At 40.2% G+C, this 16,666-nt stretch overlaps 3 protein-coding genes across 4 annotated transcripts in view; 2 read left to right on the top strand and 1 right to left on the bottom strand.

The window, feature by feature from the left end:
* The window catches only part of LOC126561499 (ubiquitin-protein ligase E3B), a 480,330-nt gene that overhangs the window by 345,280 nt on the left and 118,384 nt on the right, over positions 1-16,666 (top strand). The window lies entirely within an intron of this gene.
* Positions 10,072-14,429, bottom strand: LOC126561577 (transportin-1). Its single transcript, XM_050217810.1, has 7 exons — positions 14,324-14,429; positions 12,247-14,229; positions 11,994-12,165; positions 11,421-11,516; positions 10,823-10,898; positions 10,258-10,432; positions 10,072-10,179 (listed from the first exon to the last, which is right to left on the bottom strand). Exons 1-7 carry the CDS (start codon positions 14,420-14,422, stop codon positions 10,072-10,074), a joined length of 2,709 nt encoding a protein of 902 aa, XP_050073767.1. The 5' UTR covers positions 14,423-14,429.
* LOC126562918 (vesicle transport protein USE1) lies at positions 15,446-16,438 on the top strand. The gene is made up of 5 exons (XM_050219517.1): positions 15,446-15,593; positions 15,661-15,979; positions 16,056-16,118; positions 16,189-16,330; positions 16,395-16,438. The coding sequence occupies exons 1-5, from the start codon at positions 15,448-15,450 to the stop codon at positions 16,436-16,438; spliced, it is 714 nt and encodes a 237-aa protein (XP_050075474.1). The 5' UTR covers positions 15,446-15,447.

Genomic DNA, 16,666 nt, shown 5'->3' with positions numbered 1-16,666 from the left:
TAAGATGAACAGAACAAAAAAAAACACAAAAACAAAAGAAGAATGCTGCGTAGCGATGAATCGGCTCGACGATACAAAGGAAATAGATAAACACACACACACACACACACACACACTTTACAGAAAAGTAGTATGGGTAGTGCGAAATCGATTAATACTTAATATTAAATTAATTCTTATTACTTGTTTTTATGATTAGATAAATCAAAACAAAGAGAAAGAGAGGAGATCGAGAAAAAAATGCAGGAAAAAAGCGTACGAGCAAAAAAACAAAAAAACACACACAGAGAGAAACAAAGGTATATTAAGTATTTTAAGATAAGCCATGTGGTAGTGTTTTTTTAAAAGTAATATGAAGAAATGAGAAAAGTACAGTCTACCTTGGGGACGACATTTTTGTTGTGGTAAGTAGATTCAGTAGATCTTGACTCATAGATCATGCGGCAAAAATCCCGGAGAAGATGACCATGCGACGCAATAAACTCTTTGGACCCCTGCACCTGACGGAGAAGCTGGGGAGTGTACAGAACCTTTATAATCTTAGTGCCTACGCCGTTGGCGTGCCACATGCCAGACTAAACTCTCAGCAAAACTCTCAGGGTCCTTTACAACCACCAAAGGCCCTATTCATGTCTCCTATTCTTCTTGGCGCTAGAGAAGGCCATCCGTGACTCGGAGGTGGAGACTTCGGAAACCATCTTCTATAAGTCAACCCAGATCCTGGCATACGCTGATGATATTGACATCATTGGTCTGCGGCTCTCCCAGGTAGCAGAGACCTATAAAAGGATCGAACAGGCGGCAGAAAACCTCGAGTTGCAGATTAACTAGGCAAAGACCAAATTGATGGTGGCAACATCAGCGGCCCTGCTAAGAAATCCGGAATTATGTGGGGGTGATGTACGGGATAGATGACCGCAAATTTGAAGTCGACCAAAACTTTACCTATCTCGGGTCAAAAGTCAGCACAGAAAACAGTATTGAGACGGAGTTGCGCGCTAGGATGCTGGCGACCAGCCGGTCATTCTAAAGCCTGAGGAAACATCTCACCGTCAAAAAACCTGTCGCGATGGTCGTAGTAGTCACATAAGCCTCTGAGACATGGACCCTGTCCAACACAGACGAAGCCCTCTTCGCCGCGTTCGAGAGGAAGATGCACAGAAATATTGTTGGCCCCGTATGTGGGGAAGGACAATGGAGGAGCCGCTACAACGATGAGCTGTACGAACTGTATGACGAATCCTCACCGTCGTGCAGCGGATTAGGCTGGCCATGTTATACGCAGTCCTTTTAGGCCGTACACACGGACAGAGGAGGCGTGGTAGGCCCAGATTGAGGAGGGAGGATGGCGTTGAGTCATCCGCCGTTCTGCTGCGGCAGGCCAAAACGGCAAAGCAGTTGTAGCGCCTGATAAGTAAGTCTATGCCGCTGAGAAATGGTTTTAGTCGCGTTCGAGAGGAAGATGCTCAGAAGCATGTTTGGCCACGCATGCCACGTGGTAGAACAATCGAGAAAGCCGTTACGATGACGAGCTTTACAAGCTCCTCTACGGTGCTCTTACCATCGTGCAGCGAACTAAACTCGACAGGGTCCGGTGGGCTGGTTATGTCATGAGAAATGGTACCGGACGAACCAAATCCGTAGTTTTTTATAAGACCGTCCATTTGAACAGAGGAGACGTGATAGGGGAACCGTGGGAAGCTGAACATCTGTTTCGGTAATGGAAGTAAAATAGAAATGCACAAACAAAAGCATTTATGTGTTTTCATAGCTGTAGATTGTATATAATATGTATTTTCTGCAGCGTAGCCGCCATTTTTCATTTCCTTTGAGACATGCTTTGTTTTCTTATAGTACTATTTCGCTAAATGTGCTGCTGCTGCTGCTCCTATTTTACACACGTACAACGCTGTGCTTTTCTGCATTTTGTTGGTGTGTGGGGGCTTAGAACAAGAAGTATATGAAGAACCTAGAATCGACAAAACTAGCTACTCTTTCTTGCTGTGTGTACATTTATCCCGCTACAACCTACATATTCGCATGCAATAGATTAATTGCTTATTACAACACTAAGGACACACAGCAAAAAGGGGAGCGGCCTATCAGTGGCCCTTCTGAATAGATCGCCGAGTGTATATGGGTAATCTGTTTGATCACGCCTGCCTTACAGCAAATAGCAAAGAATGTGTTTGTTTTTAATGGTTTCCTTCTTTTGTTCATAATATCTGGAGGATTGTTTAAGTAACTGCCCCTCCTGCCGGTCGGTGAAGGCCTTCCTACATCACACTTACGAAAGAATAATTTGTTGCCTTTTCTTTATATTTCGTTTGCTGCAACAGCATGCATGGTTGTAAAGTCTATGCTTTTGTTTTACTGTTGGTAAAGCTTTTAAGTTGATTTTGTGTTGCTTTTTTATACATAAATTATTGATGAGAATTACTCTACTCTTTTCAGTTTCAGATGTTTTTTTTTCTTTCTCTACTTCTATTACAATGTTTCAATAGGCGTGTATTCCTTGCAATCGAAGCGGCGGCATTATATCAGCGCATCATCTCATTTTACATTAGATTGAATTATGGAAGCGAAGAAGATTTCACGCTCAACTACACTTTACTACTGTTTTGATTGTGGTTCTGTACAAATTTAATGATGATTTTTCACATTTTTTTGTTGTTGAAGGAAAGAGTCTTTCACTTCTTACAGCTGGTTGTGCAGAATTTGATCCCTTTTTCTTAAATCCCACACATCCATATAGAGCATCGGGTTTGTTGCACAGTTGCTCCAAAGTAAAGTATTTTGTAAAAATAATACAATTATGAAATATATGTTCGCTCGAGCCACCAAAAATCAAATACTACTAACGCTTTTTTTTTTATTTCCTTTGCGTATGTGCGGATTAAAGGAACGAGACGAGAAAACGGGATTTTCAGGACAAAATGGACACAATTTGAGGAGGAGGAAGGATGAGACTTCTTTTGTTATGTTATTTTGAGTGATTTGGTTCAAATGTTTCACTCAGTTTTTGTGTTTCTTTTTTTAAATTTGCCCTAACACTCTTATCACCGTCTGTTCGTATTTAGCTCCTATTTAGTTGGTTTCTTTTCTTTTGTTCTGCCTTTTGTTAATACACGTTCAATCATTTTATTATCCCTAATTGTTTTTCCTCTCTCACACACACACGCACATACATACACACACATACACAGACGCATGCATTCTTACATTTGCTAAATTAGTTTACATTGAAGTGTGTGTTCACCTGCAATTCAATTATTTATTTTACTCCAGTCATTCCAATAAAACAACCGTCCACATGTTTAAAACAGCTGATTTCGTTTGTGCATTGTTTTAAACACGTGGACACTTACTTTTTTAACTGTGTGACGCGGGAAAACACACACACACACACACACACACACAGGTATGGTTCGAGCAGCGAATGAAGAAAAAATGGTGATTTTTGGTTCGCTTTTGAGAGGGGGGATGATTGAGTGTTTAATGCACAAGCTTTTTAGGAAGTGTTTAAAGCAAAACTAACGGTAACAACATTTTATTGCCAGTCAACTCCCTCCTGCTCTCTACCTTCTACTGCTGCTTTTTCTTTACATAATAGCACCTTTGATTTGTTTTGTGTTTCTTTTTAGTTGAAGAATTTTGTTTTGTTTTTTTGAAAAGGAAATTTAATTTCACATTTACACAGATTGAACATTCAACTGTGTTGCATTACACACACACATAGTTGGAAGAAATATTGGAAATTAAATAGGAGGCTAAGAGCAAGGCGTGTGTTTTTTTTTAAATGTATTTATACAAAATTCTTCTCCTGGAGAACATTCATACACTCACAGTCACATGCATACACATTCATACGATAGTTTTTTTTTTTACGGTGGTTTGTAACTAAAAATGAAGGAGTTTTAAAAACTTTATCACTACAAAGAGCTAGAGAGAGAGAGAGAAAGAGGTAAGATAACGGAAATGAATAAAGAGATGATGTTTTTTTAAGAGCTACTAATAAAAACGCTAACCTGCGCTGCTGGTTTTGTTTTTGGCCCTGCTTGAGATACGCAGAAATAATGTTTCCCTACAATTCCCTAACGCTCTGTTCCCTTGCACTGTGTTTCCTTCTTCACCTAACCCATACTCCTATAAACCTATCTCCTATGCATCCGTTTTACTTGATTTATCCCTATATAAGTATTTTAAAAAAAGAAACATATTTTTCCCTACTGTGTATATAATCATACATCCCTAATCACAATATCCCTAACACTCCCTAACGTTTGGTTTAGTTTGTTCTAATACCGACGAGAATACCGACGACGCGCGAAAACACGGATCATGCGAGATAAATACACGATAACGAATATACGAAACGCGACGGAGAGATGAGTATAACGCGATCACGACGACGACGACGACCGGCGAGTTTTACGCGAGTTTTACCCGAATACATTTTGCGTAGTTATGCTTCTTTTTTGTTTCCCTATACACGACCGACCCTAAATATACGCGACCGCGAGTTTTGTGGACTTATAAGACGACGACCGACGACGATGGCGACCCGACGAGAGGACTCTGTGTGCTGCTTACGGTTTTTTGTTGTTGTTGAGGAACGATGACCCGATTTAGAATTGGTTAGAATATATGTTATTACACCTTTGTTGAATTTTGTTGCTTTGTCCCATCTTTTTCAAGCGGGCTTTATACTTTCACAGTTTTGTTCTTTTACATTATTTATAGTGTTTTGCTTTTAACATTCTTAAATAAATTACTACACTTGAATGCAAAATTAACGACTTGTCTGTTTTGCTGCTGCTTCTTGCTTTGCTTGCACGAATGTATGAAACATTTTTTTAAAAAATTAAACTAAACAAAAAATTAGTGTTTTGGCAGATTTGTTTCAAACAAAAAAAACGAGTATTTTTATAAAGGATGTTTAGCAAACGAATTTCCACTCTCACACGAGCAGTGTGGAATATTTAATATCACAACAATAACGACGGCATAGGCGGCGGGTTTGTATGTGTGCGTGTCCTTTGACGATTTGTTCAGCTTTGTTCAGTTTTTATCTACCACCCAGTTTAGAACGTTTGATAAATTTCTCTCTATCTCTCATTAGATCAATCCTTACACAGCCCTGTTTTACATAAAAAATGATTTTTGTTTTCCTCTTCTGTCTCTCGTTTAGTAATAATTATTAGTAGAATGCGGCACCAGAGTTTCACAAACCGATTCATCTATATGTACCTTATTTTCCCCTCCCCCTTTAAGCTAACTCTATAAACATGCTTTAAATCCTACACCTGCTGTGTGTTGTGTGGGAGAATTGGTTTGGCATTGGGTTTGTTTCAAACAAACAGAGGACTTGACCCGGTTGGGAGAATCTAGCTGCTTTTAATATTTCAAAACAAAAATGGAAAAACGATAACCATGCATAGCAGTTTAACATGATTCTTCTTATTTCTCGATACAGTAATAACAAGCCTTTATTAAATTGTAACTTCAAGAGACAAAAACGAACAATTCAGAGCAAACAGAACAGAATGCAGGGTTTTACGAGGATCGTTTTTAAATGACAACTCACAGGACTTAAAAGCAAACAGAGCATTTGAAAGAAATTTAACTTATTGAACAACATGTTTTTATAGCGATTGGCAATAGAATAAGACCTTCTTTACAGCCCGATTTTCAAACTATCGCTTTCGTTACTGCTGCTGTTTATAACCATACCAAAATTTAATACAAACATCATCTGCAGAGTAATATTGTTTCAGTTGATAAGTAACCAAAACATTGCGCATTAATTAAAAACTAGAAGAAAGCGACAAAAAAGCTTTTTTAATATAGTTAGAGCTGGTGTATGCAAATTTTCAAAGTACAAAGTGAAGAAAACCCCAAAGTAATGACAACATTAGGTTTGAATTTTAAAATTAATTCATAATCCTATTTTATCAAATGGTGCGTTAATAACACACCATTTGAGCGTTTTTACATCGGAAGGACAAAACGAAATTCATAATAAACTTCTTGAATGATCCAATGATAGGATCGTTTTCGTGAAACAAGTTGTACAAAAAGAAACCCCAAGCCCGATTCGTTAATCAGACCTGAGTTTTAGTTTGTAATGGTCTTAATCTATTGCCCTCACTGTAACATTGATTAAAAAGGATATTAATCTGCACTGTTAAACACTGCATGGTACAGAACAAAGCAAAACATTCAAACAGTCCATTAAGAGCGATGAACCGTAAAAACCCTGCAAGTTTGTAGACGCAAGATGCAATAATTGCATCATATGCATTGCGTTTGATTTTAACACTATTGCAATAGAATATTTTTAAACACAAACGCCGACTAATGAGACGTTGCTGCTGGTGTTACTGCTGTTTGTTAATGGATGGAATAATTTAATGAGTTAGACGAGACACCTAAAAGGGAGAGAATTAGAAAACAAAAACGATCCAAAAAACATCATCCAGTCTACATATAAGGATGCTCGTAAAAAACAGTCAACCAACACAAAAAAAAAAAAAAACATTCACAAAAAGGAGATCCCATCAGACGGGAGGAGACGTCCCTACATATCATAAGTGCTTTAAGTGTTTGTTTAGTGGACTTTGTTTTTTCTCGATTGCAAATCTTGTTGTTGCTTTCAGTTACCTAGCTCTGTGTCTTGTTCTGCTCTACTCTGCATGGGAAATATGTTCTGGATTGCGGGGTTCAGTCTTTTAAAGTTTTGTTAACTACCTTCTGGCTGTATGTTGCAGATTGTAAAGTTTGTATTTTTTTGTTGTCTCTCTTTCTGCTTTTCTCTTTACACTTTATACTGTTTTTTTTCTGAAGCTTTAATTTCAAGTTTTGTTTGTTCATAAGGCTTGTTTAACATGTTTCACATATTTTTCTGGGTTTATGATAATTGCCAGCAATGCATAAATTAGTTTCAGTTTGCATTATAGTTTCTATTTGTTTCTTGTTGCTTCTTTACGCTAAAGTGTGTGTGTGTGTATAGTTCCTGTTTTGCAGAATGGTATCAGTTTTAGTTGCTTTAGAATACTTATTATCGTTTGTTTGGTTTATTGACCGTTTGATTCCCACCTATTTTTGTGCCTCGATTTTGCAATTTGCGAGTTTTTGTAAGGATTTTCTCATTTTCTCTTTAAATACACACCCTCATCACTGATCCCTAACATGATTTTAGCTTCTTTACTTGGAACATTAAATAAAACAACCTTCCCTAGCTCCTAATGGCACACCACCTGGTTCAGCTTGTCTGCCCTGCCCTGCCTATCTATAAGCTTTTATAGCCTGTGTCTGTGCACCAGTTGAGTTTTGATTTGTGTGTTGTTCCTCTCTTTGAGCAGGAAGCGCCACTGGAGACACTCTGCAAAAGGATTGATGTTTTGTGCAGTGTGCATTACAACATAAAACCAGTCAGACTCTATGTTTCCGCACGTTTTGTGTAAAGAATGTTAATCAGACTTTGATTTCCGCCAATCCGTTTGTATTATTTGTGTTTTCCTAAAACGAAAAATAGTCCGCCCTCCACAACCACTGGGATTTACAGCGGATTCAGTTCTGAGGATAGTTTAAGTTTTTCGTTTAATTTACTTTAAAGTTGTCATTTGCTTGGTTTTGTTTCCTACTTTTCATTTAATAATATATTCGAATGACTAAGGTAACGCAAATGAAGCATGTGCTGCTTTCCTTGCTTTGCTGAACAACGAACGAATTACAGATGAACGATAAGCTGGTGACACTTTGAAAACTACGACGCACACACATACATACAATAAATATTTCCAACAAATCAAATTATAAAACAAAACCAAAAAAACCCGTTTGCAACGATTTGTTTTTTGTTTTTACAACGTGTGTCCTCGCTGTATTAGACGTCCCCCTTATTAACGGTTAATATTCCGCGACGATACCGATACGATACGCGATACGACCCGAGACGCGACGACCCGATACGAAAAAAAAAAAAACGACGCGCGAACAATAATTACGATACGAGACGACCCGGAGATACAGCTGTGACGAACGCGAACCGCGACCTGCTTACGATTTTCTTATCCTATGCTTAAGTTGTGTCCCTACTACACCTGCCTTACGTATAGTTTTGCTAATCCTGGCTAATAATAATATCACTTCCTGTTTTGCTGTTTGTTGCCCTGTTTCTGTACCGCGGCATAGAGTACCGGGAGATAAAGAGAATAACATAATTGATTTCTACTACAGAAAAACAAAACAAACAAATACGAACAAGCGAAAATGGTTATTTTCTCTCGTATGAAGCATGGCTAAAGATTTTGCACATTTTTGTTGTTGTTACATTGATCAGTTTACAGTTTACAGAAATAAAACACTACTAACGCGAGTGTGTGAGCACATCGCGCCCACAGAGTGGGTGGACTGACTGACTGGTGGCACACACCATAAAGTGCCCCACTCATGACTTTCTCGCACACGCACACTTATTCGCATTCATTCATCTTTCGCACACAATCGATTCAGATTCACTAGTTGAATTTTTTTTCCCTATCAGTTCCCTAATTGTTTCATTTCCCTAGTCCCTAGCCCTTAGTCCCTAGTCGGCGATTTGCTTAAAATTTTCCCTAATCTGTTTTAACCCTATCGTCCCTCTTTCTTCTTGGCAATGTTGGATCTGTTTTCATTTTGGTATGTTTCCGTTTCTTTCTCCTCCGACACGCGCTTCGTATCTTTTTTTTCCATGTTTGTTTCTCAACGCTTCTACTTTGCACAGCCCTATCTGCTAAGAATTATCTGTATCCTACTGAACGCCTTTTTCCTTCTAAATTGTTTTGTTTAGTGCCCTACGCTAGTATTATCCCTACTTTATAACACTGTCAATGCCAGAAGAAGTCTCCAATAGGAGAGTATCATCATTACACACATCTGGTTCCTACCTTACTTTCGAATTTAAATTACTTTCAGTTGAGTTTTTTTTTCAGTTTTTAATGTTTATGTGTGTTTTTAGTAACGTTTGTTTCTTTCGTTTTTTTCTATCCGGAGGATTATAAAGGAAGGGAAGTTCGAATAGGAATTGATGAGCGGGGATAATATAGATGATATTTATGGGTATGTAACTAAAGGTGTTGTTGCTGTTGCTGCACATGCATACACACACATACACACACACAACGATCGATTGTACGAACATCTAACAACCAACCAGAAGTCCCACAGAGATCACCCACTGGCTGCTAACTGTGATGTTGATATCGTACCAGCCAAAGAAGATGTTTAGAAGAACGATAAAACAAATGACATGTGTTGGTTTACATTTACATGCAAAAATACGCATATCGAATACAGATTTAATCACGTTCGCTTTTGTTCATCCCTATAAATAGCACAATTCTGTACACAGCTAGGTCGATTACGCATTAGTTCGCAAACGGAAGGATGTTGTATGATCGCTTGCGAAACATTACTGGTAACCCTCAGAGTGTGATCACAATCTACCATCGAAAGTATATAAGTATGTTGCCTTGTTTTTCATTTTTCATTTGATAATCTTACTTTCAAACCGGAAAAAAGCCTCTACGGCATATCGTTTCTTATTTGTTGTGTGCTGAGAGTTTTGCAAGACAGGGGGCATCTGCTTGAATTTAGTCTTTAAAAAATGTGGCCAATTATTCGAAAGCCTACCAAATCTATACAATTACTACTATTTCCGATGGGAGAAATTCTTCCATCGGTTTCGAATATGTAATAATAAAGATTAAAACAAAAGATACAACACTTTCAATTCTTCTCCGCACGCGTGAACCTTCCGTTAACGCGTGCGTGCGCGCTAAATTTTCGCGCACAAATTTCCAAAAATGCCTACTAGAGCATCATCGCTCAGTTTTGTTTCACCAAAATAATTCGTTGGTAAAATTAAACAAGCACAGCTGCATCATTTGCAGCGTTTGTCATTAACACACCGACCAAAAACCCTCGGGGGGATTGGTAGAGTTAATCATATTTTCTGTGTATGTGTTCCATTACTTTTACGTGTTACACTCACCCACCACAGGAAGGGACGCGATACGGTAAAGCCCTTTAGATGTTGTACAGTACGGCCAAACGTTCGCTCAGCTGGGGTGGAAACTGTTCGACGAAACGGGCCCAATTTTCCTCTCCAACTTGCATCTTGAAACCGTGCAGAATCTACAAAACGTCAACACATTAGAATTCGTTCGTTTCGACTCACTGTTGGCAGTTTTTTTTTTTTTCTTCATAAGCTACCTTTTGCAACATTTCATGTAAATCCTTTTGTGGCGTCATCCACGAAGCGGCTGCATCGCAGAAGAATATAAAATCGGGCACAACACCAACCGGATTGACCGTGATCATTTGACACATCCCACGGAACGCGGAATCCTTTTCCTCGTTGTCCCGAATGTTGCGCAACGACGAGCACCTGCATTTTTTTGTGAGCAAACGATTGAATTGCGGTTCAAACAAATATTAGCAGTGTTATTATATTGATCTTATCGAACGATTGCATATAATTTTATCTTGGGAAAATACTTTCAATTTGATATCGCTCTATCAAAAAAAAAGAACACGTCGAAACAATACCAATGAGATAAACTTTTAAACATTAATAATAAAAAGAGAGCAAATAATGTAACTGAACAAAAAAAAAAAACATTTACAAACAAAAAAAATGCACACAATACACATCAGTGTCGTACTTTAGCGATAACAAAAATATAACAAAGAATAAAAGACTAAAGGAGCAGGATAAATTAATATAAAATATTAACAAAACGAACGATATATGAACGAAAATAATTTAGTTACACACCACTGTCGCACAAACTGTTGCAATGAGGGAGCCACTTCTACGGGGCACACGAGACCCAGACGCCCAATTGTTATTGCTGCACAGGAAAAAAAAGAGAAGGGAAGAAAAGAAAAACAAAACCGAGAAAATAGTAAAGAAATGTGAATATGACACATGAACGGTATACGCTGCTGATATATATGATATGGATTTGGGAGAATGCGAGAGAATAAAAATGTTTTTTTTTTGTTTTCTTTGCTGCACATTTAAGAGGGGAATTTGGGTAAGAAATGCAATACCAACGAGGCCGTGAAAACACGCACAAGAGCACAAGAAATATCGTAAACAAATTAATTAACATCCTCATAGTTTGCGAGTTCTCCCCCTCTGCAGTTAGCTGCAAATCAGTAAGCAAATATACATTACACAACATGGAACATAACGAAAAGAGGAACGGCCACGATAATATTACACGCAAACAGAGACAAAAAGTGAACCATAACAACATGAATTTTGAGTGAGTGATTCCAGTAAGAATTTCGATATTTTTGCTTTTAGTTAAATAAGAATCGTTTTTGTTTGTTCGAAGAAATGTGCGTTAAATGTGATTTAGACTTACCAGTATTTTCCAACAAAGTTTTCGGAGTGTTGACGTTGTTGATAATTTCAATCAGCGGTCCCAACACCATTGGAATGTACGGCTTGGTGTCCTCCACTGTAAATAGGTTTTTAGAAATTAGTATTCGCATTTAAAAAAAGGATTATTTTAAAAATTATATTGTATATAATACATAATAAAATATATTATAAAGAATAAATAAAAAATAAAGCAATGCGGCCTGGCCGCTCTACAGGTATTTAAAATATATATATAATTATTAAAATTGCTTCTGAAGGTACAGAAATCGACCTCACAAAAGGGTTTTTTAATCTCTAAAACTGTGATTTAAAAATTCGTGGGCCTCGAAACTTCAACGTTTCACACCTTGTGTCTAGGAATCAGAACATTTCTGCCTTCCAACTCCGAAAAGAGTGATTACCAGAATTAAATTTCGGTAGGAAGTGAGTAAGAGTGAATTAATACATTGAAAAGAGTTGTTATACTCATCTCTACTTTGAACATTGAACAATAGCTACGGGTATACAGTAAGGACAGAGAGCAGGAAGTCTTTTGGGGTTTGTTTTAACTTACTCAGCTTGATACTGATCTCTCCAATAGCCCACGTAGCATTGTTGCACACCGAAATGTACTCTGGGTTCAGATTGTGCCCCAGGATGGGCAAAAAGTCGGCAATGTGCGGATGGACGTGCTGGAAGCAAGCTTTCGTCAAATCACCCAGCAAGGCGAACGACGATTGACGTACCTGTGGAAAGAATATCAGAAGAACAAAAATATATAAAACAATGTTTAAATAAAACCACACCAACACACGCGCCCGACTTACCTCAGGCATCGAATCTTGCATACACTGATAAAGCAGCTGCATAATATTGCTGCTCGATACTAGCGACTCAATATAGCAATCCAATCCTTCCGCCAGTCCCGAAAGCAAATCCAGCGCAACAATCATAAAATCTTTGTCCGGCTGCTCGAACTGTGTCGGATTGGTGGTACTAGCCACATCCTGTATCAACGTTTGCTGTATCAGTGAAATACACCGTCGATAAACCGGTTCAGAGTACGGCAGGAAACCGGAGTGCAGTGCAGTGGCAACACTCGACAGACACTCCAATAGTGGAAACAGATCCTTGTCTTCATCCTTCAGGTTGTTCCACTTTTCAATCAACGGTGGCATTAGCATGCTGATGTATTCCGGCTTGTTCAGATGATGCCCAACCGAATCGGCCAGTGTTCCAATGGCATCGTAGAGAATCAGCAAATTCTTGTGCTGATACTTTCGGAACGCAAACACGAGCGTATCCAGTATGAAACCGAGGTACGGTACTAGCTCCGTGCATGCTTCTTCCTCCAGGGTTGCAAAAGCCGAACAGGCCGCCTCTTGTACGCGCTTGTTCGCATCGAGGATACGCTTCAGCAGCTCTTTCATCAATGGCTTCAGATACTGATCATGAGGCTGACTAACGACCCAATGGGCGTAGCGTGACAGGGTCCAGCAGGTAATGGACCGTACGAGTGCCTTCTTGTCCGACAGACATACGATCAGATATGGGATCAGCTCGGGCAGATGTGGCACCATACCGGTCATGCAGCCTTCCGCGATTGCTCCCAGTGCTAGGATGCCGCTCTCCTTCACCAACCATTCCTCGTGGAAGAGTGTCTCCTTCAGGATCGGTAGCAGTATCGGCAAGAACTCATCCTTGTACACGTTCGCCAACACATCCAGTGTAGCCGCACTGCACTTCCGCAAGTTCCAATCGGATGGATTGCTGTCGTCATTCATATCGACGTACGGATCGTCGATATCGTCATCGTCATCGTTGCCTTCCATCGATCGTACCGCACCATCGCTACCACTGGCACCGCTAGCCGGCTTCTGCGTGACCGTCCTGGACTTATGGAACCTTGGCTTAATATCTTCCTCGCGATCCGGAATCATTTCATCCTCCTCCACGTCACCCTTCAGTACCATTATATCGATATCGCTGTACTTCATGCCACGCACCAGCACCGGTACCAGGCGTGCCAGATGCGGCGTCAGCACTTCCTTGCAAATGTTTTGCTCGGCAAGCGACAGCCAAAACTCACAGGCATTCAGTGACGTTTCGTCCGAATCTTGCGTCTGCACCAGCATGTACTCGATGATATTATTCATGTGCGGCATCAGTCGATCCATGCGAACTTCCAGCAACATCACCAAACCACGGCATACGTTTTTCCGCACCTCCCGATCATCATCCGACGAGATGTGGAACAGATTCTCGATGAACGTATCGATGTGAACCATCAGTGCCTGGGTGCGGTTGACGATGAACTGATTAATGCAGGCAATCGCGTACGAACGAATGCTCGGGCTCGAATGGCGGAAAAACTGCAGGAACTTTGGAATCATCACGTTCAACGGACGGTTCAGTGCACTGCTGTCGAGCGTGTTGGCCGAATCTTCGCAAATTTTCTGCAACGCACCGAACGCCCCTTCGCACACGATGTAATCCTGTGAGTCGAGCATGTCGCACAGCGTTGGCAACAGTTCGGGCCAGTTCGTTAGCCCGCCCGTATTAGCGATGGTCGTGATGAGGATACCGGCCGTCGCACGAATCAACGGTGAGGGATCGCTCAAAGCCCGGAGACATTCCTGCTTGATGTACTCGAGGATAGCCGGTTGGAGCTGTGCACCGTGGATACGGATGTTGTTTTTCAATATCAAGCCCGAGAGTGATCGTGTCGGTTCGTTCTCGGAGGTTAGCTTCGTTAGTACGTAGATCAGATAGTTGTTAAAATCTGGATACTGGTTGAGTTCTTCCAATTTCTAAAATGTAGCAAATACAAGTGGGAGATTTAGTTTTACTTCCCAGCGGGAAGGGGGAAATCCGGGTGGAGGATAGGGAGTTCTTTCTACATACCAGCTGCACGGCACGTTGTACCATATTATCCTTTGATTGTGACTGCTTCAGCAGTGTGATGATCTGGCTCAGGCCGTCCGGTTGCGGTTCCCACGACATTTTGTACGCAGCCTGCTATTGCTGGTCCAACTCAAAATATTTTTATGATGTCCCCACCGTTGCCTGTTTGCACAAAAAAAGGACGATTGTCCTTTGTTCTTTGTATTGCAAAGAAAAAAAAGCTATGCTAACCACGGACGGGTTAAATCACAAAAAGATAAACAATTTGTAACTTAATCTGCCACTTAAAACTGTGTCTTGATGTCACTAAATTCGCCTAATCGTTCGCGCCTCCTGCGAACTGTCTCGAAACGAATCGAATAAAAGATGTCGTCTGCAGCGGGGGGGATATAAAAAAACGCGAGCCTCGCTAGTTGGTGCTTGCCTACTTCTGTGTGTGAGGCAGATGCTGCTTTCCGCGCGTGTGTACCTGTGTGACGGTGAATGCGAGTGTGTGCACTTTGTCGAATCTTTTGCCAAAAACTGCTGCCTCAGTCGATTTTCCACCTATCGTTCGTAGCACACACGATGCTAAACATATGCGTGGGTGAAAAAATGCTTCTCCAGAAGCGTAGAAATGGGCTAATTGTTGGAAAATGCGATCTTTTCCCACCGCAAAAATTTCACCTTTTTCCTTTTCAACGCGGGCGACTGTCAATTTTCTTATGAAGAAAGATTTGACAGCTGTGACAGTTGGTATGACTGTGTGTTTCAGTCCGAGAGGTCATATCACGGCCGTTGCTGGTAGCCATATTGCATTATCCGGATTGCTTAGATTACTAAAAACACTATAAAATTCATTTTTATTGCGATCAAATCTCCTGATAACTATTTTAAATTATTTTACGCAATTTTGTGAGAAATATAATCATGTATTAATTGCTAAATTGCACATAAATCATTCTTAATTTCTAGTTGTTTTCAAACTGAACCAAACTGTGCCGGAATTGACATTCGTAGCAGTTGAGAATAGTTTGTTTACGTGTCGACCGGTCGATATTTTGCATGAATTAGCCAATTTTTACTCGGTAGAGCGTAAAAAAATTGAAATCCAAGACTACACAGCGTCCCATTCGTAGCAAACCATGGCATCAAAGTTAGAAATAAATATACGCAGTTTGATAGCACAGTGTGAAGAGATCGTTGCCGTGGATAAACAGGACTGGCGGCTAAAAAAGTACATCCGATCGCTGGACACTATGATTGAGGAGCTGGGCGAACAGGAGTTGGAGTAAGCATAAAGTTTTGGGTGCGGCTTGTCTGGCAATAAAAATAACCACCCCTTTATCCTGCTATAGTGAAACAGAAAAGAAGCTCGTCGAAGGGTATCGGAAGCAGTGCAGCGAGCTAAAGCAGGCCTTCAGCTATGTTGAACCATCGACAGAGGAAAAGCGACGACTGAAACCGAGAGCGACGGAACCGTTCGGGGACGATGTGATGCGTGAGGTGCGACAGCTGCAAAATCAAATGTATGAAAAAGAGCTACGCAGCGAGCTGTTCAATGGGAACTTTTCGACGATACGAAGGCGTGCCGGGCAGAAGGTGGCAGAAAATCTGGAACAAACGGTCAAGCAATACTCAACCGAGCAGGAAAAGCTTGCGGAGGATATGCTGCGGGTAGGATAGTGGAGGGTATATAACTGAATTCGTATTCGTGTATTAATGTTTTTTCTTTTGAAAATGTTCCCAACAGTTAACGAGGAATTTGAAGGAACAGACAGAAACAGCCAACAAAATTCTAAAGAAAGACACCGAGGTATTTTACTGGACGAGTACGCCTTCTAGAAAAGAAAGCTTATCACCACCTGTTTTATTTATCATCTTAGATCGTTTCGAAATCAGCCAAACTATCGGACCAAAACACTTCATCGCTGACGACAGAATCAACCAAGCTGCAGGAAAACTCCAAGAAAGCGTGCAAATGTTGGATGTGGTTGATGATAGTGTTCGTTATCGTTACATTCATATGTAAGTATATAGACGGTTGGAAACCGGATATTCCCACAGTAAATGGTATGCTTTCCTTTTTCAGTTATGGTAATGTTTATGAAAATTATGAAAAAGAGAGTGTACTAGCGCAATTTGGAACCACCATCCGATGCCGGAACAAACATATTTGGTTACGGGAACACAAAAAGAGGGCAAGAAAAGACAATGACACATCAAAGCAGGCTGCTACTATTTTCCTTCCCATCGCTGAGACTGCTTTGAAAAGGTTGCTTTGATCGGTCGCATGGAATTGACTTATTGGAGAGAGAGAAAAAGGTGTGTTTTTGTTGATCAGTATCTGCATTTTTGTTTGTT

The sequence above is a fragment of the Anopheles maculipalpis genome, chromosome 3RL (assembly GCF_943734695.1).
Source record: "Anopheles maculipalpis chromosome 3RL, idAnoMacuDA_375_x, whole genome shotgun sequence".
Taxonomy (NCBI): Eukaryota; Metazoa; Arthropoda; class Insecta; order Diptera; family Culicidae; genus Anopheles; species Anopheles maculipalpis.
The sequence above is the reverse complement of the archived record's forward strand: the minus strand, read 5'-3'. Positions and strand labels throughout refer to the sequence as shown.